The sequence below is a fragment of the Trachypithecus francoisi genome, unplaced genomic scaffold, assembly GCF_009764315.1.
Source record: "Trachypithecus francoisi isolate TF-2019V2 unplaced genomic scaffold, Tfra_2.0 Contig01461, whole genome shotgun sequence".
Lineage (NCBI taxonomy): Eukaryota > Metazoa > Chordata > Mammalia > Primates > Cercopithecidae > Trachypithecus > Trachypithecus francoisi.
In genome coordinates this window covers 16802577-16825094 of record NW_022681433.1, presented here as the reverse complement: position 1 = coordinate 16825094, position 22518 = coordinate 16802577, and the positions used below count along the sequence as shown (strand labels likewise).

Here is a 22518-nt window from a genome sequence, read left to right as displayed (position 1 = left end):
CCTGCATGTTCTGCACATGTATCCCAGACCTTAAAGTATACCAATAATAAAAAAAGAAAAAAAACAAGTGTTCATGAGGGTATGGAGAAATTGGAACCTTGTGAATTGCTGGTAAGAATGTAAAACTGCAGCTGCTGTGGAAAATAGTTTGGCAGTTCCCCAAAAAGTTAAACATAAAATTACCATATAATCCAGCAAACATTCCTAGATATTATACATACTAGAGGAAATGAAAGCAGACACCCAAATGGATACTTTTATGCCAGTGTCCATAGCATTATTCACATAGGCCAAAAGGTGGAAACAATCCAAATGGCCATCAATAGATCAATGGATAAACAAAATGTAGTATATCCATACATGAAGTATTATGCAGCCATATAAATGAATGAAATTCTGATACATCCTACATAATAGGAACCTTGAAAACATTAAGTTGAAGTGAAAGAAAGCCAGATCCAAAAGGAAACATTGTATATGATTTCACTTAGGAGGTACCTAGAATAGGCAATTTCAGAGAGACAGAAAGTAGAACAGTTCATCAGGGACTAGGGGAGAAGAAATGGTACGTGATTGTTTCATAGGTACAGGGCTTTTGTTTGAGATACAGAAAAAGCTCTGGAAATGGATGCACAACACTTCATGTCCTTAATGGCACTGGAACCGTATACTGAACAATTATTAAAAACTATAAAATTATATTAGGTATATTTTACCATAAAAGACACTGTAAAATATCAACAAAAGAAATAAATGCAAACCCTAACCTAGAAAAGCTCATCTGAGGAGCCACTACAGTGTGACGCGGTGCTTGAGATGACAGGTTCTGAAGCTGCACAGCCTAGGTCAATCCTGGCTCCACCCTTTCCAAGCTGTATAACCTTCCCACAGCTGCAAGATGCTTCATCTCTGTGGTTAGGGTCTCCACATTCACATGGAGACAACAGTGTCTTTCTCACAGGATTGCGCAAAGATTAATTAGTTAATTCACTTCAAGTCTTAAGGGCCTTATGATGAGTGAAATCATACAAAGCACCCAGACATCAGTAAGGATGAACTATTGTTGTTACTATCTAAACGTATCAGTCACACATCCAAAGTTCAATACGAAATGCCTTTAATCTGTGTCTATTTTGTGTTCAAATTCAGAAAACACCTAATAATAATCAGCATATTTGCAGATGTACAGGTTAGAAAAACTTTGTCATTATATTTCTACTTGCTAACTCTGTATGCTTTCCTAGTCTCCAGATTTCAGAAGGTAGCAAGAAACATTTATACATTAATTATCCTTCATTGTTCTTTCAATTTATGATAATCATGTGAACTTGTTTGAAGTTGCAACTACTAAGAAATTTAAATGTACAGAAGGTTAACAGTGGTATGTTTGCTCTAACTAAAATTGACAGTAGACACTCATTCTTGTTCTACATGTCTAATTAAAATTTAAAAACTTCATTTAAAAACACATTATATACTTACCAACTGAAGATAGAAATCTCCAGGACTATTTATATGACAAACCGTTACTGAAACATCTGTCATTTCTTTAGGCAAAATAGGTGGATGATAGTGTAAAGTAGTATTTTTTTCAAAGTGACTTCTTAGTGATTGTGACTTAAACCTAATTAAAAGCATAATGAAAAGCGTAAGCAGGGTCTCACCCTGTCATCCAGCCCGGACTGCAGTGGTGCGATCATGGCTCACGGCAGCCTCTACCCTCCTGGGCTCAAGCAATCCTCCCACCTCAGCCTCCCAAGTAGCTGGAACCACAGCAGCATGCCACCACACCTGGCTAATTTTTGTAGGGACAGGGTCTCCCCTACATTGCCCAGGTTGACCCTGAACTCCTGGGCTCAGGCGATCTTACTGCCTTGGCCTCCCGAAGTGCTGGGATACAGGTGTAAGCCACCATACCTGGCCAAGCCATTTTCTTAGTCTCTCTTCTCTCAGTGACTTGATCTAAAGGAAGGAGTTGCACAGGTACTGACTTATTTACCAAAAGCATTCATCTTCTAATTTCTTTCTTCTAATATTTCTCGGTATTGTCTTCAATTATCAAACCAGGTTAAAAAGGTACCAAGTCTCAAAACTTTAGAGCTGGGCTTTCACATCATACTTAGATTCAAAGCTGCTTCTGTTCTTCGTGTTACATTGATATCTGTGGTCTGTGGTAGCAATTGGTGATGTCAGCTGAAGGGTCTCTGTGGCCCCTTCCAGCTCCAAGACTACTTTTATTTTTCTAGAATGGAACCTGCTTGGGTTCCATTCCCAATCATCCAGGGTAAAAATTAGAATCTTTGACTACCTCTATGGTTACTAAAGTCATCAGAAATGATGGACAGGCAGGGCACTGTGGCTCACGCCTGTAATCCCAGCACTTTGCAAGGCCAAGGTGAGCAGGAGTTCAAGACCAGCCTGGCCATCATGGTGAAACCCAGTCTCTGCTAAGAACACAAAAATTAGCCGGGAGTGGTGGTGTGTGCCTGTAATTCCAGTTACTTGGAAGGCTGAGGCATGAGAATCACCTGAACCTGGGAGGCAGAGGTTTCAGTAAGCTGAGGCTGTGCTACTACACTCCAGCCTGGGTGACTCTGTCTCAAACAAACAAACAAAAAGAAATGACAGACAAATAAACTTTAAACATCCATTATAGATTCATACATTAAATATAGGGTAGTGATCATGAACTCATTCCAAAGGCTAGAAAATTTAGGAAAAGTTAAGCTATAATTCTTGAAACCCTCATACTTATAAAGTTATCAAGAGTTCAAAAGATGTTAGTTATTTACACATACTTTATATTTTGAGCTACCTTAATTTCTCTAATTTTTCTAATTTTCTTTTTTCTTTACAGATAGGGTCTCACTCTGTCACCCAACCTGGAGTACAGTGACAAGAGCACAGCTCAAACTCCTGGGCTCAAGCAAACCTCCCACCTCAGCTCCTAACCTGAGAAGCTGGACTACAGGTGCATGCCACCATGCCTGGTTAATTTCTTTTTGTATTTCTTTGTAGAGATGAGGTCTAGCTATGTTGCCCAGGCTGGTCTCAAACTCATGACCCCAAGGAATCCTCCCTCCTTGGCCTCCCACAGTGCTAGAATTACAGTTATGAGCCACCCTGTCCAGCCTATTTTCTTAAATCCAATTATCTGAATCCAGTTTTCATAGACAACAACCGTACTTAGAAAAGTCTAAAAGCACTATTTTTAACTTCTTCAGGTATGTTAAGGTTTACTTTAGAGACATGGTTTTTAAAGGCAAAGTCTGCTACTCTTATTTATAGCTATAATCTCAAAGAATATTTAAGTTTTAATAAGTTACTTACTTTGCTAATTCCATAAAAACTAGTGCATCTCTAAGAGACACAGGCATATCACTGCTTATTTTATTTGGTGGTGGTTTTTGCAGATCTACAATAAGCACACCATCTTCTTCTCTAAAAACTTTCATTGAAACAGCCTTGTTATTAACCATTTTCAAAAATTCCTCTTTAGCTTCCTCTTCCCAGCCTTCATTCTGGGCAAAAAAGTAAAATTCCATAGTAATTAGTAATTATAAGTATCTCTAATGTTACAATGTTCTGGATTTAGGTTTGTACCAACCACAGACGCAAGTGTGAGCAAACTGAACCAACCACAGACATTAAGAAACAGCCAGGGAAGGCCGGGTGTGCTGGCTCACGCCTGTAATCCCAGTACTTTGCAAGGCCAAGGTGGGCAGGAGTTCAAGACCAGCCTGGCCAAGATGGTGAAACCCTGTCTCTACAAAAAATACAAAAATTAGCCGGGCGTGGTGGCGGGTGCCTTTAATCCCAGCTATTCGGGAGGCTGAGGCAGGGGATTGCTTGAACCCGAGAGGCAGAGGTTGCAGTGAGCCCAGATCGTGCCACTGCACTCTAGTCTGGGTGACAGAACAAGACCCCATGTCAAAAAAAGAAAAAAGAAAAGAAAGAAAAAAACAGCCAGGGCCACAAACTTAGGGGCAGTCTTTATGAATGTACAATGTGCATATACCTTCACTTTATAAATATATTCTCGAGGTTTTACTTTAGAATTTAGTTTCACTTTAGAATAGTAATATGAAGGTTATAAAGAAAGATCTCAAAATGAAAGAAACAAGTATTCAATTTTCCACTTAGATGAAAACTCAAAAGGTAATTTTGAAAATATAGGTATGGCTAAAAAAAATTAAAAAATTTACAATCATCATCAGTTAATCTAGTTCCTATTACTAGCAATGCATAAGATTTATGCTACTTAAGTGATTTAAAAAAAAAAATCCACTCACTGGGCAAAAAATTTTTCTTTTGAGACAGGGTCTTACTCTGTCACCCAGACCAGTACACAGTGGCATAATCTCAGCTCATGCAATCTCTGCCTCCCAAGCTCAAGCGATCCTTCCACATCAGCCTCCATGGTGTATCACCATGCCTGGCTAATTTTTGTATTTTTGGTAGACAGGGTCTCGCCATGTTGCCCAGGCTGGTCTCAAACTCCTGAACCCAAGCAATCCTCCCACTTCAGCCTCCTAAAGTGCTGGAATTACAGCCTTGGGTCACCACACCCAGACAAAAAAGTTTTTATGTTGATCTTTGAACACTGAAGTACCATATCGAAAGTAAATTTCATGATCAAAACCAATTTCTGTCCCTTAAGAGTTTACAATCTTGCTGGAGAACAGATTTTCACAAATAATACAAAACACAGAATGCAATATGGCCATTAAATAGAGTAATAAAGGGCAATGGAAATAAGAAAATACTGTAGAGAAACACACACCACACCATAAACTTATTTCTCTGGATAGTTGACTCCAAAATTACTGGTTTGCTTGGATTCTTAACCAATCATTATGTTAATATATGCTTATTCAACTCAATTTCCCATTAAAAATATTTTCAATTGTGGAAACTGAAGTTCATTTCCTTTCCTATTAGAAATAATAGTTTAATATGCACTATGTATTTACCAAGATTAGTGGTCCCCTGAGGCTATAGTTAGCAATCTAATTGGCAACACATAGCTACAATTTTAATAGCCTCTGAAGGAAAAAATAAAGTCTCACTTACCGAATTCTGTGGAACAATGTCTTTCAATGAGCATGGCTGTGCTAACGGCTGGATGTCTTTTAGCAGCCCTTCAATATATGGTTCAGATTTCCTTAGAATCAGACATAAATCATTTAGTGCAATATGTTGTTTAGCAGAGTGTTCCGGTCTCACATGGGTATCAACAACTCTAGGAGAAATTCAAGTAATATTTATTGAAAGTAAAGTTTCAAACTTAAATTTGTTTTCCCCCACTGAAGGTATGCATTTCTAAGTATAATTTTTCTTAAGTTATACTTTTTAGAAAGTTACATTCCAAATTCATACTTTCTTACTATATAGATTTAGTTTAGCTTCTATAAGCAGAGACACTGTTTTCCTCCACAGAATGAAATCTCAGCTACATTTGTACTTTCATATATTCATTCAATCTGAGCTTAAAGGAGAAAATGACACTTCCCCCCATATAAATCTATTTATTTATAAAGCTATAACCACTAAGCCATCATGCTATGGTTAATACTGGTCCTTACGACAGAAACATAGCAGTTTGTATTATTTTCCTAGAAGAGAGAGAAAACCATTTAAAATACTGACAGTGAGTTAGACAGCATGACACTTCAAAAAACATTAATGAAATTACAGAAGTCGGATTAAAAATTTAACTCAATCATCTGTAGCTAACTGTAACATTTTCTTTAAAAGAATTAGTTTGTGTATTATTCCCCACTTTGAAGTGACATAAGAAGAGTACTTAAGTTTGGAGATCCTTTTCTAAGCTCTCCATCTAGTAATACTGGTAAATGATAAAATTTTACGTATCAAGACAACTGGAGAGCAAAATAATAAAACGTGTGTCTTGGAAGTTAAGAATGAGAAATTACTCCTCTCTACCTCTAATTTCCTTTATTCTTTAACTCTTTAACTCCACCTTCCTCCAAAATGTTTCTAAGCAGGCCAAGAATACATATTATAAAATATCATACCCTGTGACAATCAGGACTTCAGAATTTCCAAAATCTACCATGAATATTTGTATTAGTGCAACTTCATGGACAAATAATCTGGGTGGGCTACAAGGTTTTCTGGTATTTTTACCCTTTATTGGAATTAATTCTGTGATAGTTCCTCGGCACCACATTCCATTTTTAATACTGCTGACAAATATTCTTGCACCTAAATGAGGGAAACAAATCATTATCAACATTTATCAAGAAAGACATTTAGTAAGTTTACGGACACGTTAGTTCTACCACGAAAAAGTCTTAATTCATTTATTTACTGATGATATACCACTGTGTTCAAGTGCTACGAGAAGGATATAATACAGCATATTATGATAGTTTCTGTTATACAGAAACAAGCTAAATAGGGAGCTAAACATCCAAATACTAAGTTAGTAGTCACTTAATGAGGACCTGCTTCATAAGCAATAAGAACAAATATGAATGAGACTGTCTTGCCATCAAGAAGCTCAAGAAAGGAAGAGAGACAGGCAAATTACCACAATTACACTGTACTTACAAGCAAGACCATCTGTCCTTGTGCATGTACACAAGTACACTTACTGACACAAACATACTGAAGTTTGTAACGAGAGAAGAAACAATTATCTTAACTCTTTGTAAAGGAGAGTGAGAGTAAAACAATGAAAGGCAGCCTGTGAAATGCCAAAATTAACTGGCACCCAGTGGTGTTCAGAGAAAAGGGAAGATGAATTAAGGACTCAGCAGTAGAGGAACACCTTTGTAGGGACCAGTTGGATTACAAATTAATAACCAGGAAAAAAGAAGATCAAACAAACAAAAAAAGGCCCACAGGTGAGTGCTTACTATAAGCTCAGAAATGTTCTGTGTTTTGTCTGAATTCACTTTCTCCCCACAACAGCCCTAGGAAGGCAGTGTTTCCATCATGTAGGTGAGGAAACTGAGGAAGAAAAACTAACCTAGCCCAATTCACATGGCTACTTAGAAGTAGCAGCAGGAGAACTCAGGTAGTCTTAGAGCCCATTTAAACTACATATTTTGTAAATGAATCTGGTAAACTCTGATCACTGATTATATACAGAGAGATGCTGTGTAATCTCCTCTGTATATGCTAATAACAACAGGAATAGCTGAAAAGCACATTATAGGCAGCCTTTTAAGTCCTACCAAAACGTTTGGTCTTCAGTTTGTCAGTGACCCTTCTCTTATTTTGCTACACTACTGTACCAACATTCTTAGTTTTAAAATATAGTAAATCCCCAATGTCATTGATCTATTCTTAGAAACTGTGACTTTAAGCAAAATGGCATAACAAAACCAATCTTACCACACAGGCTTATTAATATAAACAAGAGTTAAGTTTTCACATGTATTTCTGGTCACAAAAACATCATCAAACTTATAAAGACCCCAAACACTTCTAATATTAAATACTGAAACAAGTGTGAGCTACACGTACATTTAAGAAAGGTGAACAAGTAAGATATTTACTCAATTTTTGGTGAATCAGTGAGTGATGGCAGTCACAGTGGTAGTGGGTTAACTCAAAAGAATTACAGCTTGCAAAGTGAGAATTGTGAGGAGTACCTCCTGGTGCCACAGTTCAAAAACAATCATAAATAAGGTGGATTCACAGAGCAATTATACTGCATCATGTATTGTCATGCATTTCTATAGTTATCAAATACTTTATGAATTTTATGATAATATATATGTATTTATTCATTCTCCAACTCGCTTATTCTACAGTCGAGGGTGGCTGAAGCCTATCCAGGCAGTTCAGGGAACAAGGTAGGAACCCATTCTGGTCAGAACAGCATTCCATCGCAGGGTGAACACACACACACCCTCTCTCCCACTCCTCCCCTCCACCCACCACCCGCCACTCAGACTGGAACAATGTAGACACATCAATCAACCTAACGTGCGCATCTTTAGCACGTGCAAGGAAACCAGAGTACCTGAAAAAACCCACACAGACACGGGAGAATGTGCAAACTCAACACAGACATTTGCCCAAACCAGGAACTGATTTTTTTCTCATCAAAATTATAATGAGATAATGTTATCTGAAGACCTGCTGTATATATTCAACAAAACTATTCTTTCTTTCAATGGATAAAAGTCTGCTGAAGCCGTTTCTTGTTGTTCATAATGAAGCACAGAGGCAGGAAAAGGGTGCTCTCTTTTCCTCAATCAACAATTCACATTTCTTTCCTCAATCAACAATTCACATTTCTTTCCTTAATCAGCAATTCACATTTCTTTCCTTAATCAACAATTCACATTTCTTTCCTTAATCAACAATTCACATTTCTTTCCTTAATCAACAATTCACATTTCTTTCCTCAATCAACAATTCACATTTCTTTCCTCATCACTAATTTCTCAAAATACAAATGAGTGTTTTAATCACCTATATTTACCTTGCCAACATAATTATCATTAACAACTTAAAGCACAGCTTTTTGGCTTTCTTAGAACATTTTCTGAAAATAAGCTGAGTTATTTTTGGCATGTATTACATTTTAGACATATTATCTGCAACCACAAAAATTAAATTCAGTACTATACTTTCCTCCACTTAGATACTAACAACCTAATATTCCTAGCTCACATGGCATAAAATAAATGTTATTTTTTAAGTTTTAGAATTACTATTCATTTTTGTCAACGTATACGATGATCCTACTCTTCTGATATCCTGAAAGGCTATACAGATGAGCTGAGAGTTAATCATACTTTTAAACAACTTATCAATCAAGACTAGACAGATAAAACACTTTCAGTATTAGTTATATATAGGTATTGACTGCTATTTACATAATGAGAAAAATACTCTATTAATACAAACGAATCATAGCTTCATCATATTACAAGGTACAATCAAATTCAGTCAACAATGTTATAAGAAAAATACTCGTAACAAAAGCCTGAAGCATGGCAAATTCACATGCCCTCACAACTAAAAGACTGACTGAATTTACAATTACCCTCTGTAGGGCACTGGGAATGGGTGCCACAGGCCTCCTGAATCTCAGGAGCTCAGTGCTAGCCCCAACACTCACAATGGCGAGCAAGAGACTGGAGTTACACAAGAATCCTCATCATCTTAGAGGCACAGTTCTTCATGGAGACAAGGGGACAGGCTACATAACCTCTTACAGGTTTTGTAGTTTTAAAAGCAATTCGCCCTACTATGTAATGGAGTTTCTGTATATATTTCATTCTAAAAATATGCCAACATTCCATCTTATTCCTTAGCTAATTTGCCTAAATCATTTATGTTAAATAATCCTAAAACTTTTATGCTTACTAACAAATGAACTTAGAGTAAAAATCTATATTATAACAAGTCTTATGTGGGTTGGCCAAGTTATTATAATATTTAAATGAATTTGATATTTTAACTTGGACTAATATTTCATTACCTAGTTCCAAAATGTCTGAAGGATCAAGGTGTGAACTCCTATTGCAAAATTCATTCACCTTCTTCTCCAGTACTTTTGCGTCTTTGATTTGTGAATACTTCCGAATGTAGAAATGGCAAGGATCTATTACATGGCTTACAAAAACTAGCTCTGCAGAACCTGGATAAAAATGTTTAAACCACGTTAATAAACCATGAGTTAGAAAATAATTCACAAAAGCTGAACAACTGCTAGTAGCCTCTAAAAGAGTGTCTTATGGCATTGTGAACTCTGGGAATACTGCACGTAGGCCCCAGGAAGTAGTCCAAGCACTAAATGATTGATAAAACAAATGGATCACTTTCAACAATGAATTCTTTACTAACCTGAACTACAAATACTTCATATTACTTGGAAAATACGCTAAATAAGTGGAATCATAGTCCATGTAGTAGTTAAGATTCTAAAGTCTGCGTATATGCTGTAACTCTACTGTATTACAAAAGTTCAGTTTATTTATGAACTCAGAACCACTACTGATAATGATTAGGTTTCTAGGATAGCCTATAAAAGGCACTTCCATCTATACCCTACCTATAGAACCAATACAGCTCATAGCCACTCTGACTCCCAAGTCTTATAAATCAGGTTAGTCTTATAAATCAGATGTGAAAAAATGTTTAGGCAAAGCCGAAGCACTAAGCAGCATTTAGGGAAATGCGTGTGCTTTTCGGTGGGGCGAGTAGAGGTAAAGACAATCAGAAAATTTTCTTAAGTCAAGTGTCTTCACTAATATGAAAAGATCTCCAAAGCATAATGTTAAGGAAGGAATGCAAAAAACAAAACAGTGGTACGCTGCATTTTGTGTATAAAAAAGAACCCCCGCTATACACATAGAGAGAGAGGGAGAGAGAGAAGGTTGGAAAAATAATTTGTGTGCGTTTATTTGTAAATGCATAAGGAAAATCTGGAAGAGATGGAGACACTGAATAGAATGGGAGTAGGATGGGGGGAAGTTTCACATAATATTTTAATATATATTTAATTTCTGAATGAGATAAATGTTTACATGGTAAAACTGTTTAAAAAACAAAGACTAGGAGGAGTGGAAATGAATATAGCCAAGTATACATAGATGACAGAAACTGAACAAATGCATCATTTTAACTATCCAATAGAAAATACAAAGAATAATGCCCATATTTGGGGGGGTAAAAAGACAAATACATACAACTGGGGTGATATCTGAGAGAAGTACACATTTTGGAAATGTTCCTGGCTGGGCACGACGGCTCACGCTTATAATCCCAGCACTTTGGAAGGCCAAGGAGGGAGGATCGTTTGAGGACAGGAGTTTGAGACCAGCCTAGCCGACATGGTGAAACTCCATCTCTACTAAAAATACAAAAATTAGCTGAGCGTGGTGGTGCATGCCTATAATCCCAGCTACTCCGGAGGCTGACGCACGAGAATCATTTGAGCCAGAGGAGGTTGCAGTGAGCCAAGATCATGCCATTGCATTCCAGCCTGGGAAACAGAGTAAGACTCTGTCTCAAAAAATATTTTTTTGTTGGGGGAAATATTTCTGCCAGAGTCAAAACATTCATTTATTCATTCATTCATTTGAGATGAGGTCTCACTCTGTTACCCAGGGTGGAGTGCAGTGGTGTGATCTCAGCTCATTGCAACCTCTGGCTCCCAGGCTGAAGTGATCCTCCTATCTCAGCCTCCTGAACAGCTGAGACCACAGCTGCGCACCACCACACCCACTTATGTTTTTGTATTTCTTTGTAGTGACAGGGTTCACCATGTTGCTCAGGCTGGTTTCGAACTCCTGAGCTCAAATCATCCACCCGCCTCAGCCTCCCAAAGTGCTGGGATTACAGGTGTGAGCCATGGTGTCTGGCCCCAGAATTAAAACTTTTAATATTAGAAAGTAATATGTTTTAGTTATCAGTGAAATTCACTTTACTTACTACCTCACATGAGGTAAGAGTTACAACACATACAGTAAACTCCACTACATCAAGCTCAGACAGTTGTTACAGTACCTGCTTTTGATCCAAAAGGAACAGGTGAGTTTTTCTGAAGAGGCTTTTTTGGATATCTAGGTGTCTCCCCAAGACCACTGGTGCTGCATGCTTCACCAAAATAAGAAAATAAGAAATAAAGACAACTTGTACTAACTATGTTAATGGTAACAATGACATGCTAGTTTTTAAAAAGCTATACTGAAACTGGCAAAATACTGGAATGGCAACACCCCTTGTATCAGTGAATAAAGTTATTACAGGTATCTTAAGTAATTGAGACATCAATGATAATACAGTGGAAAGAAGTGTGTTTTTAAAAATGTAATTCTGGAGAGTCAACCAGCAAAATAGATAACAAGTAGGGGAAAACAAAAACTGACCTTGAAAAATGGTCTCAAAGGAGACTATCAGTATAAAACTACATAGTAGAGTATCTCACTCCATGTTAATGGAAAGAATACTGACATGGGAAATGTAATTAAATACAACTGTGATATATTTAAATGTTTAAAACAGACAACATTATAATCATGATAGTTTATAGTAAATCTCACAACAAAGATTGAAGAGAAGATGTTCTTAATTCAAAGAAAGTAATAAGACTATGTCCACAAATCACATCTCTCTCATTTATTTATATCTTTTATACAAGACTTATATGTGAGAACACTAAAAAATCTCAAAATACCCTAAATAAACCAGATATTAATTTATACCTCAGAGGTTAGCTATATTACTGCATTAAAAATAAAAATTATCCTAACTCTGGAAAATGTGAGGGGAGGGGCATGGAATGAACAGGTTTTAACTCATGAGGAATAAGATTATAACAGGCCAGGCGTGGTGGCTCAAGCCTGTAATCCCAGCACTTTGGGAGGCCGAGACGGGCAGATCATGAGGTCATGAGATCGAGACCATCCTGGCTAACACAGTGAAACCCCGTCTCTACTAAAAAAAAATACAAAAAAACCAGCTGGGCGAGGTGGCGGGCGCCTGTAATCCCAGCTACTCGGGAGGCTGAGGCAGGAGAATGGTGTAAACCCGGGAGGCGGAGCTTGCAGTGAGCCGAGATCCAGCTACTGCACTCCAGCCTGGGCGACAGAGCGAGACTCCATTTCAACAAAAAAAAAAAAAAGAGAGAGAGAAAAAGATTATAACAGCAATTATGTTTCGTTAAAAGCATGGTCGAAAAGGTACCAAGAGTGTCTATCTACAACATGTTTCCCTCCTGCTTTTGCATTTTTACTTACTTTCCATGTTGTCTTCAATAATTTCTTCAATGATCACATCAGGGCTAGATCCCATCTGAGGTAACACAGCAATGGTTTTAGGGGATGCTGTTGCAACAATGTCTTTCTGTGGCTGGAAGACTTTTGCTTCTAAATGTACATCATTTGTCTCAGGTTGCAAAGGAGGTGGTGGTGCTTCATTGGTTACGACAGACATGTCAGCCTTTTTCTTTTCTAGTGGTGGGTATGTATTGTAACAAGAAAGTCCCTTTTTGTTATTATATTTCTTTTGAATATTCTGTCTAATTTCATTTTCTTGGGGATAACATCTGTTTAAAAATGCAGAGATATAAACTTATGAATACAGAGGTATATGGCACAACGATAAGTCACTAGAAACTTCCACCATGGCCATTAATCTGAATCTTTTGGGCATGATTATTCAATAGCCACTAACCCACTGCCAGTTATTTATCCATTCTACTCCATATTTTTCTATTTTCTCCACATACCCAGATGGTTTTTAGGCTATCAAATCTACAAGTATAGAAATTTTACAATGAGATAAGATTGGGTTTCATGAAGTTTATATTTTAGTTATTCCATGATGGATTTAGCTTATTCACAGATCACTGTTTAACAAGCCACTGTGGAAATAATGACCAGCAAAGCCAATTGGGCTTAGCAATGGTTTATCTGCCTCTTCCAACAGAGGACATACATTTAACTAAGTAAAATTGATATATGTTGAAGTCCAAATACCTGAGAGTCATATATATGTACACAACCTTGCAATCTAAATACCTCTTTTCATAACTTTTATTAGACCTGACACATTCAACATTATTAATCAGCTCCAGTGTCACAAACCTCTGCTTTGACTTGTACGACACCACTTCTGTTCTTCAACTTCTGTCTGCTCCATCTCAAGTTCTTTTACAGATTACCCTTTCCCTGCTTTAAATTTTAGTATCTTTCCAGGGTACTGTCCTTGACCTGTTTGAATACCTGCTCTTACTGTGCAAACCCATGGTTTAACTATCATTTGTAATCAGTACATGCAGGTTACAGTAATACTTTCCCTAAAAACTAAGAAAGAATCTAAAAGGCAGCTCTCAGAGTTAAATGTAAAGCAGAAGATTAGTACAGATTCTTAAAGAGGCAGAGTAGTTTTTAGTGTCTTAGAAATGATAGTAACCATATTCAAGTTGTAAAAATGTCAAAAAGAACATATTGATTGCCAAGGTTGTTGATTATCCATGTAAGCACAAAGTCAAGTTACAGAAGTAAATATGGGGCAGGGCTCTCCCAAGCATGGAGAAAGATGATTGAGCCGAAGGACTAGTATTCCACTTCCTCTGGCAAGGTCTTCTCTCTGATGGAGAGGAATCTCATCAGCTATCTCAGCCTAATTCTATTAAGCTATTTGATTAATTTTATTCCCTTTAATCAAAAATGATTACAAAGAAAGTAACTTCTGACAAATTAGCACCTCAGTTCTAGGCCCTGTTTACAATTATATTTATCCATTAAGTTAACGAACTGGCATTCTGACTACACATCAGTTCTGTGACCTCGGCTTATATGAATTTACCAGGCTTAGAGTATACATTATCCTATGTGCTTCTGAAATGGTAATACCGTGAGCCAGACTAATTTGTTCACTAAGGTAACAAACATGATGCTTCTCTCAGGGGACCATTTCCATTGGAGACAATCCACCTACAATGAACCAACTTACTTCTTTGTGGGGGGTTTCTACATCTATATTCTGATTACCCCTAAACCCAGAATCAAGTCCAAGATCTCTTAAGTTTCAGCATTCATATACAATTAAGCTGTACATATTTCTCCCCAGAAAGCTGGTAAACAGTAAGTACTCAACATACTATCTTCCCCCTCCCAACTTACTTTTCTTCCTGTATTCCTAATCTTAATGAATAATACCACAATCCACCGACTTAGTCACCAAAGCGAGCCCTGTAAACAAACCATTGATGATGCTTCCCTTTTCCTCATGCCTCACATTCAAACATTACTAAGTTTTATTAATTTTCCCTATTTTGCATTTGTCATATCTATTCTCAGTCCCTATCCAGTACTATTAGCTAAGTTTTAGTTCTCATGACTTGCTGAGTATACTGATATGATGGCCTAAGTGATCCTTCAGCCTTCACTGTCATCCTCTTACCCCAAATAATCCCCCAAATGGCCACCAGAATTATCCTTAAAAAATGTAATCTAATTATTCTTACTTTCATGCTTAAAACCTTTTAGTGGCTTTCTACTGCCTAGAACTCTACTGTACAACAGAACTTTTGGTGATAATGCAAATATGCCGCATTGTCTAATATAGCAGTGCTTTGGTCTAAATGTTTCAAAATTCATGTTGAACTTAATTCCCATTGTGGTGATATTAAGAGGTGGGGCCTTTGGGGAAATTAATGATCAAGTAATGAGGGCTGTGCCCTCAGGAATGGATTTGTGCTTTACAACAAGTCTGGACAGAACTAGCTTAGGCCCTTCTTCGCTCTTGTGCTCTTCCACCGTGGGAGGACAGTTATTTGTCCCTTTTCCCTCTTCCATGCTTTCTGCCACGTGCGGACACAGCATTCAAGGTGCTATCTTAAAGCAGAGATCAGAGCCCTCACCAAAACCAAACCTGCCAGCACTCTGATCTTGGGCTTCTCAGCTGCCAGGACTGCAAGCAAATAAACACCTGCTCTTTATGAATTACAGAATAATAAACAACATCTGTTCTTTTTAAACTTTGTTATAGTAGCACAAATAGAGTAAGACAGGTAGTCACTAACAACATGTGGCTACTGAGCACTTGAAATGTGGGCTAATGGAACTGAGGAACTGGATTTTAATTCTATTTAGTTTTAATTAATTTATGTTTAAATTTAAATAGCCACATGTGATTAATGGTTACGACATTGGACAGCATGGATCATAAGGTTCAAACATCATTAGACAGCATACAAAGTCTTTAGGACTTAGCATCTATGTATCCTTGGGGACATAGAGAATGGAATTATATACACCATTCCCTGAACCTAGCATGCTACTTCACTGCCCATATGTTCACTGCCCATAAGATGCCTACTTCCTTTTTCTCCTCCTTTCTACTTGCTACTTAATTTTAATAGATATGGGAAAAGAAAACACCTTTCCAAGTCCTGTTACCCCAGAAAGAACTGATCATTCCTTTGCTTTGCACCTCAAGTAAATTCTGCATACACTACCCTAGCAATTATGCATTTTATTGTTTACATGTCCTTCTTCCTCTACTTCTTGCAATTTCTTTGACATTTATCCCAGTATCTAGGGTGTTAGTTAGTGCCTAGCAGTGTTCAGTGCTTGCTGACTGAATCAATCTCAAAGATAACTTTGACATGTATATTGCTGAATACTGATCCCTTCTAGGCCTTTTAAAAAATATTATACATAGAATTTAACTATAGGAACTATTTTGTCCTTTATTTTTCAGCTTCTGAATTATACTAAACGTCAATTTTTCTCTCTCTTAGATAATGTAGGTACTATCAGACATTAATGGCATGTTACCATGCTTATACTTACTTTGCTGAGTCCCCAAATTCAATCTTTCCCATATTGTTGAACATACAGATGATCTCATTGCAATTCACACTCAACCTATAATAAAACATTAACATATACATAAATGTTCTAATACAAATTTACTAAGTTCTCTAAACAAAAATCAGTTGCTGACATTAATGAATTGAAAAGGAAACATTTAAATAACTTTCTAAATTAGCACAGACTATACTTAATTTGGTTGCTAACTTGGTAAACATTTGTGACCCCAAATTTCCATTTATTACTTGCTATTTTAATACATTTAAGTTCTAGCACATCTTCATACTTGTTATCGTCTCCTGAACTATGACTTACTCACCTGGGAGGGTTCCTTAGTTGTGGAGAACTAACTTGTGCTAATTCACTATCTGATGTTAACTTCAAAGTCTGGATAATCTAGAATTAAAAAAAAAAATCATTCATGTGTGAATCTTGTCACAAATATTGCTGAACAGTAAGATTTTAGAAATAAAATTGTATCTTTTAGGTATTTCATTAATTAATGCATTCAGGTTTAATTTGGGGCACTCAAATGGACACAAATAAGTGTTTATGACTTTTGGAGATATGTATAAAAGGTAACAATAGACACTAAGAAATAGGACAGAGTTACATGATCAGAGAAAACTGATCAGATTCATTTTGCAACTGCATTGCTATCTTCAAGTGTTTTCTCCTTTTTTGCCCTATTTTCTTAACTAGATTAACTAGGATAAAGACAAAATTTTATCACTTTTTTCTAGTGTCACAGGTGTAATTCACAGGAAACGACTACTATTGTTTTAGAACTAAAGCCTGGGACACCTAGCCAAGTAGGGTCATGGCAAATTCTTTCATTTAACGTTAGAGACTTTGGAAGCGGGTAAACTAACGGCTTCTCTTCTATACATCTGATTATCCATGGGAAGTGAGATTCTGAAGATTCAAAGATGACTACAGCCAAGATCTCTATACCTTTATGGAGTGAGGCAGAAGTCAGCAAATATCTGTGATTAATCTTGTCCTGTCAAACTATAAGAAATATTTTTTGTTTTTTTGCCCAATTTTGTCCCTTAGGCACATGATTAGATGACAGGAGATGGCTGAAGCTGTCTCTTGACTTGCACAATTTGGGATGGAACGGGAAGAGAAAAAGTTGACTAGGATTCTGAATTAAATTTTAAAGTTAAGAGTTGACAGCCATACCTAAATTGTTAATGTGAACAAAACAGAGTCCGATTCAGTTTGCTATCCTTATTTGTCCTCATTTTTTTATTCAGGTGTCCTAGAAACCTAAACTTTAGCCTAAATGTCACCTTACTTGCTCTCAGATCAAGTGTTACAAAGACTTAATTGCACTATTTCCCGAACTAGTCAAAAATAACAAAAGGCCATATAAATTTTACAATGTTTGTCTTAGATTTCAAACATTATCTTATTATAACTTAGATTATCCTAACCTATACTGTCATCAATTTAGAATTCTAAATAATAATATAGGTTAGGATAATCTGAAAAACAAATTCTTGTCTTAAATATATTCCAAAGCATATAAAATAAGCTACCACAGACATAACTCACAATGTAAACTATTAAATTACCTGCTTCAGGTCACAGTATGTTCTCAGAGAAGGTGATAATTGTAATGCTCTTGCTATGTTCATAGCTGCATTCAAATTGTTTTTTTTCTCTTCAATGTAGCTTTTAGCCTTTATTAAATTTGATAGATAATCATCAGTAGTTCTTGCAAATTCTTCACACAGGTTCTTTTTCCTTCATTTAAGATTCCAGAGTTATTTTGCAGTATTTCATAAATATTTATAGAAAAGTAGATCTACAGTATCTTGAAGAGTAAGTTCAGTAGTTGATGAATTTTACATAATATGGTTAAATGAGGCATACAGTAACTGAACTGTATCTGAAAGCGTACTTTTACTTGTTGATAAAATTAACATATAACATGGCAAGTGAGGTATGAAATTGAACTGAAATGTATTACAGTTAAAAGCTATGTATACATAATTAGAGAAAAGCAAATTTTGTAGAAGGCAGGATATTACAAGTAGAGACATACAATAGACCATCTAAGGTCTGGAGGAGAATGGGAACTGAAAAAGCCATACTGAGGCCCAGGCAAGATGCATGCTCAGAAAACATCTGAGAAGGTCTTAAGCCTGACCTCAGGCTGATCTCAAGGCTCAGGGCACACACAACCACTCAGTGAAGGATGGTTACAATAAGAGCCAGTCTGCAGGCCGGGCGCGGTGGCTCACGCCTGTAATCCGAGCACTTTGGGAGGCCGAGACGGGCGGATCACAAGGTCAGGAGATCGAGACCATGGTGAAACCCCGTCTCTACTAAAAATACAAAAAATTAGCCGGGCGCGGTGGCGGGCGCCTGTAGTCCCAGCTACTCAGGAGGCTGAGGCAGGAGAATGCCGTGAACCCGGAAGGTGGAGCTTGCAGTGAGCCGAGATCGCGCCACTGCACTCCAGCCTGGGCGACAGAGCGAGACTCCGTCTAAAAAAAGAAAAAAAAAAAAGAAAAAAACAGAATAGTAAAAACGGTTCTCAAAGCAGCACAGGCATTGGACTCAACAGACAGGCTTAAAACAAATGTCTTAAATATGCCTAAAGAGCTAAAGGAAAACAAAGATAAAGAACTACAAAATAATCAGAAAAATGATCTAGGGGACAAAATGATAATATCAACATAAAGAAATTATATAAAATAGCCAAACAGAAATTCTACAGATAGTATTGAAAACCCTGTAGTAATTGTAATTTTAAAAATCCACCAAAGGTTCTACTGCAGATTTGGACAGGCAGAAAGAAAGCATGAACCAACTTGAATATAGGACAATTAAGATAATGAAGTCTGAAAAAAATAAAAACAACAATGAAGAGGAGTGAACAAAGTCTAAGGTACTTGTGGGTCACTATCAAGCAGACTAATGTATATATTATAGGAATCACAGTAAAAGAGAGAGACAGATAGAAACTATTTGAAGAAATAATGGCAAAAAACCTTCCAAAATTTGATGAGACATGAATCTATAAACCTAAGAGCTCAAGGAACACCAACTGCCGAAGGACAAAGAGAATCCTGAAAGCAGCAAGACAAATGCAATTTGTCAAGTACAAGGGATCCTCAATAAGATTATCAGCCAATTTCTCAGCAGAAACCTTGGAGGTCCAAAGGCAATGTATATTAAAAGCACCAAAAGAAAAAAAGCTGTCAAAGTATTCTTCAAAAGTGAAGGAGAAATTAAAACATCCCCAGATAAACAAAAGCTGAGGGAGTTCATTGCCAGTAGACTTTCCCTATAAGAAATACTAATGGCCGGGCGCGGTGGCTCAAGCCTGTAATCCCAGCACTTTGGGAGGCCGAGACGGGCGGATCACGAGGTCAGGAGATCGAGACCATCCTGGCTAATACGGTGAAACCCCGTCTCTACTAAAGAATACAAAAAACTAGCCGGGCGACGAGGCGGGCGCCTGTAGTCCCAGCTACTTGGGAGGCGGAGGCAGGATAATGCCGTAAACCCAGGAGGCGGAGCTTGCAGTGAGCTGAGATCCGGCCACCGCACTCCAGCCTGGGCGACAGAGCCAGACTCCGTCTCAAAAAAAAAAAAAAAAAAAAAAAAAAGAAATACTAATGAAAGTCCTTCATGTTAATGTGAAAGAACACAGTAACTCAAAGAACACAGTAACTCAAAGCCCATACAATGATAAAAACATCTCTGGTAAAGGTAAACACATGGGCAAACATAAAAACCAGTATTAGTGTGATTTTTATTTATAATTCTACTTTTTATTTTCTACAGAATTTAAAGGACAAATATGCAAAATATCAATCTATCTTAACGGGTATACAATACAGAGGAATGTAATTTGTGACATCAAAAAAATAAAGGGGAGCAGATACGTAAAGCAGTAGAGGTTTTACACGCCACTAAAGTTAAGCTGTCTACTCAAAACAGATTGTTATAACTTCAGGATGTTATATGTAATCCTGATGGGTAACCACAGAAACTATTTACAGAATATGCACAAAAAGAATTGAGAAGGGAATCAAAATTTGTGCCTACAAAAGAAAAAATCAAGTAAACACAAAGAAAGGCAGCAATGGGGGAAATAAGCAACAACAAATAAAGCCATAAAACATAGAGACAACAAACCAAATGGCAAAAATCCTTCCTTATCAGTATTTTAAGTATTAATGAATTAAACTCCAATCCAAAGGCACAAATCTGAAGAATGGAAAAAAAATATGACCCAACTATATGCAGCCACAAAAATTTCACTTTAGGTCTAAAGACATAGAGAGGTTGAAAATGAAAGGATGGAAAAAGATAATATATGTCGATAATTTAAAAAGCTGGGGTGGCTCTACTAATTTTAGGCAAAATAGACTTTAATGTAACACTTACAAGCATATATGTACCAACACTAGAACCCCAACACATAGAAAGCAAACACTTGCAGAATTCAAGGGAAAAACAAACATGTCTACAATAATCATCAGAGACTCCAATATCCCCCTTTCAATAATGGATAAAACAACCAGTGCAGAATCAATAAAGCAATAAATTACTTGGGCAACACTATAGACTGATGGGACCCAACAGACATATTTAGAACACTATACCCAACAACATGAGGATAAACATTTTCCTCAAGTGTGCACGTAACATTTTGAGACAGAACATATGTTAGACCATGCTGACTAATGTTTAATGTTCATTAACATTTATTAGTAAGTCTTAATAAACTTAAAGACTGAAATCCTTCAAGGTATCTTTTCTGACTACAATGGAATGACCTAGAAATACCAGAAAAAAAAAAACCCCAGAAGATTCATGAACATGTAAAACTTAAACAATATACTCCTAAATCCCAACGGGTCAAAGAATAAATCACAAGGGAAATTAGGAAATTATCTGAGACAAATGCAGCAAGAACACAAAATTTATGGGATGCGATGAAAGCAATGCTGAGGGAAATTTATAGCTGTAAATACTCACATTTAAAAAGGAGCTTGCAAATGAACAACCTAACTATATACCATAAGTAAGTAGAAAAAGACCAAACTAAACTCAAAGCAGAAGGAAGGAAATAAAGATGAGAGAGGAGATAAATACACAACAGAGAAAAATGAAAGCCAAAGTTTGTCTTCAAGATTAGAATTAACAAACCTATAGTCACACTAAGAAAAGAGAATCAGGGGAGGGGTGAGGGGGGAGGGATAGCATTAGGAGATATACCTAATGTAAATGACGAGTTAATGGGTGCAGCACACCAATATGGCACGTGTATACATATGTAACAAACCTGCATGTTGTGCACATGAACCCTAGAACTTAAAGTATAATAATAATAAAAGAAAAGAAAAGAAAAGAGAATCAGGTCATGCGTGATGGCTCACACCTGTAATCCCAGCACTTTCGGAGGCCGAGGCAGACAGATGACAAGGTCAGGAGATCGAGACCATCCTGGCTAACACGGTGAAACCCTGTCTCTACTAAAAATACAAAAAAAAAAAAAAAAATAGCTGGGCATGGTGGCGGGTGTCTTGTAGTCCCAGCTACTCAGGAGGCTGAGGCAGGAGAATCACTTGAACCCAGGAGACAGAGGTTCCAGTGAGCCGAGATCGCACCACTGCACTCCAGCCTGGGTGACAGAGCGAGACTCCATCTCAAAAAAAAAGAAAAGAAAAGAAAAAACAAATTACTATAATCAGAAATAAATTGGGTACATTACTATCAATTTTGCAGAAATAAAAAAGATTAAAAGACTATTATGAACAACTATATATAAACTATATAACCTAGGTGAAATGGACAAATTCCCAGAAACACATAACCTATCACAACTGACTCATAAAAGTATTAAAAAATCTGTACAGACTTATGACTAAGGAGATAGAATCAGTAATCAAAAAAACCTCGGCCGGGCGCGGTGGCTCAAGCCTGTAATCCCAGCACTTTGGGAGGCCGAGACGGGCGGATCACGAGGTCAGGAGATCGAGACCATCCTGGCTAACACGGTGAAACCCCGTCTCTACTAAAAATACAAAAAAAACTAGCCGGGCGACGTGGCGGGCGCCTGTAGTCCCAGCTACTCGGGAGGCTGAGGCAGGAGAATGGCGCAAACCCGGGAGGCGGAGCTTGCAGTGAGCTGAGATCCGGCCACTGCACTCCAGCCTGGGCAACAGAGCGAGAC

General features: G+C 37.3%; 1 protein-coding gene across 10 annotated transcripts in view; it reads right to left on the bottom strand.

Moving 5' to 3' along the window:
* The window catches only part of RNF17 (ring finger protein 17), a 131445-nt gene that overhangs the window by 83393 nt on the left and 25534 nt on the right, over positions 1-22518 (bottom strand). For all 10 annotated transcript variants that reach the window (XR_004443350.1, XM_033236782.1, XM_033236796.1 and 7 more), the window contains 10 exons: positions 17897-18068; positions 16636-16712; positions 16296-16370; positions 12732-13039; positions 11500-11589; positions 9470-9628; positions 6039-6228; positions 5074-5242; positions 3331-3521; positions 1483-1624 (listed from right to left, as the gene is read on the bottom strand). Coding sequence is in view for 9 of the 10 variants with exons in the window: in XM_033236782.1 (XP_033092673.1) it covers positions 1483-1624; positions 3331-3521; positions 5074-5242; positions 6039-6228; positions 9470-9628; positions 11500-11589; positions 12732-13039; positions 16296-16370; positions 16636-16712; positions 17897-18068 (1573 nt within the window). In the remaining variant the exon portion in view is untranslated. The remainder of the gene's footprint in view (positions 1-1482; positions 1625-3330; positions 3522-5073; positions 5243-6038; positions 6229-9469; positions 9629-11499; positions 11590-12731; positions 13040-16295; positions 16371-16635; positions 16713-17896; positions 18069-22518) is intronic.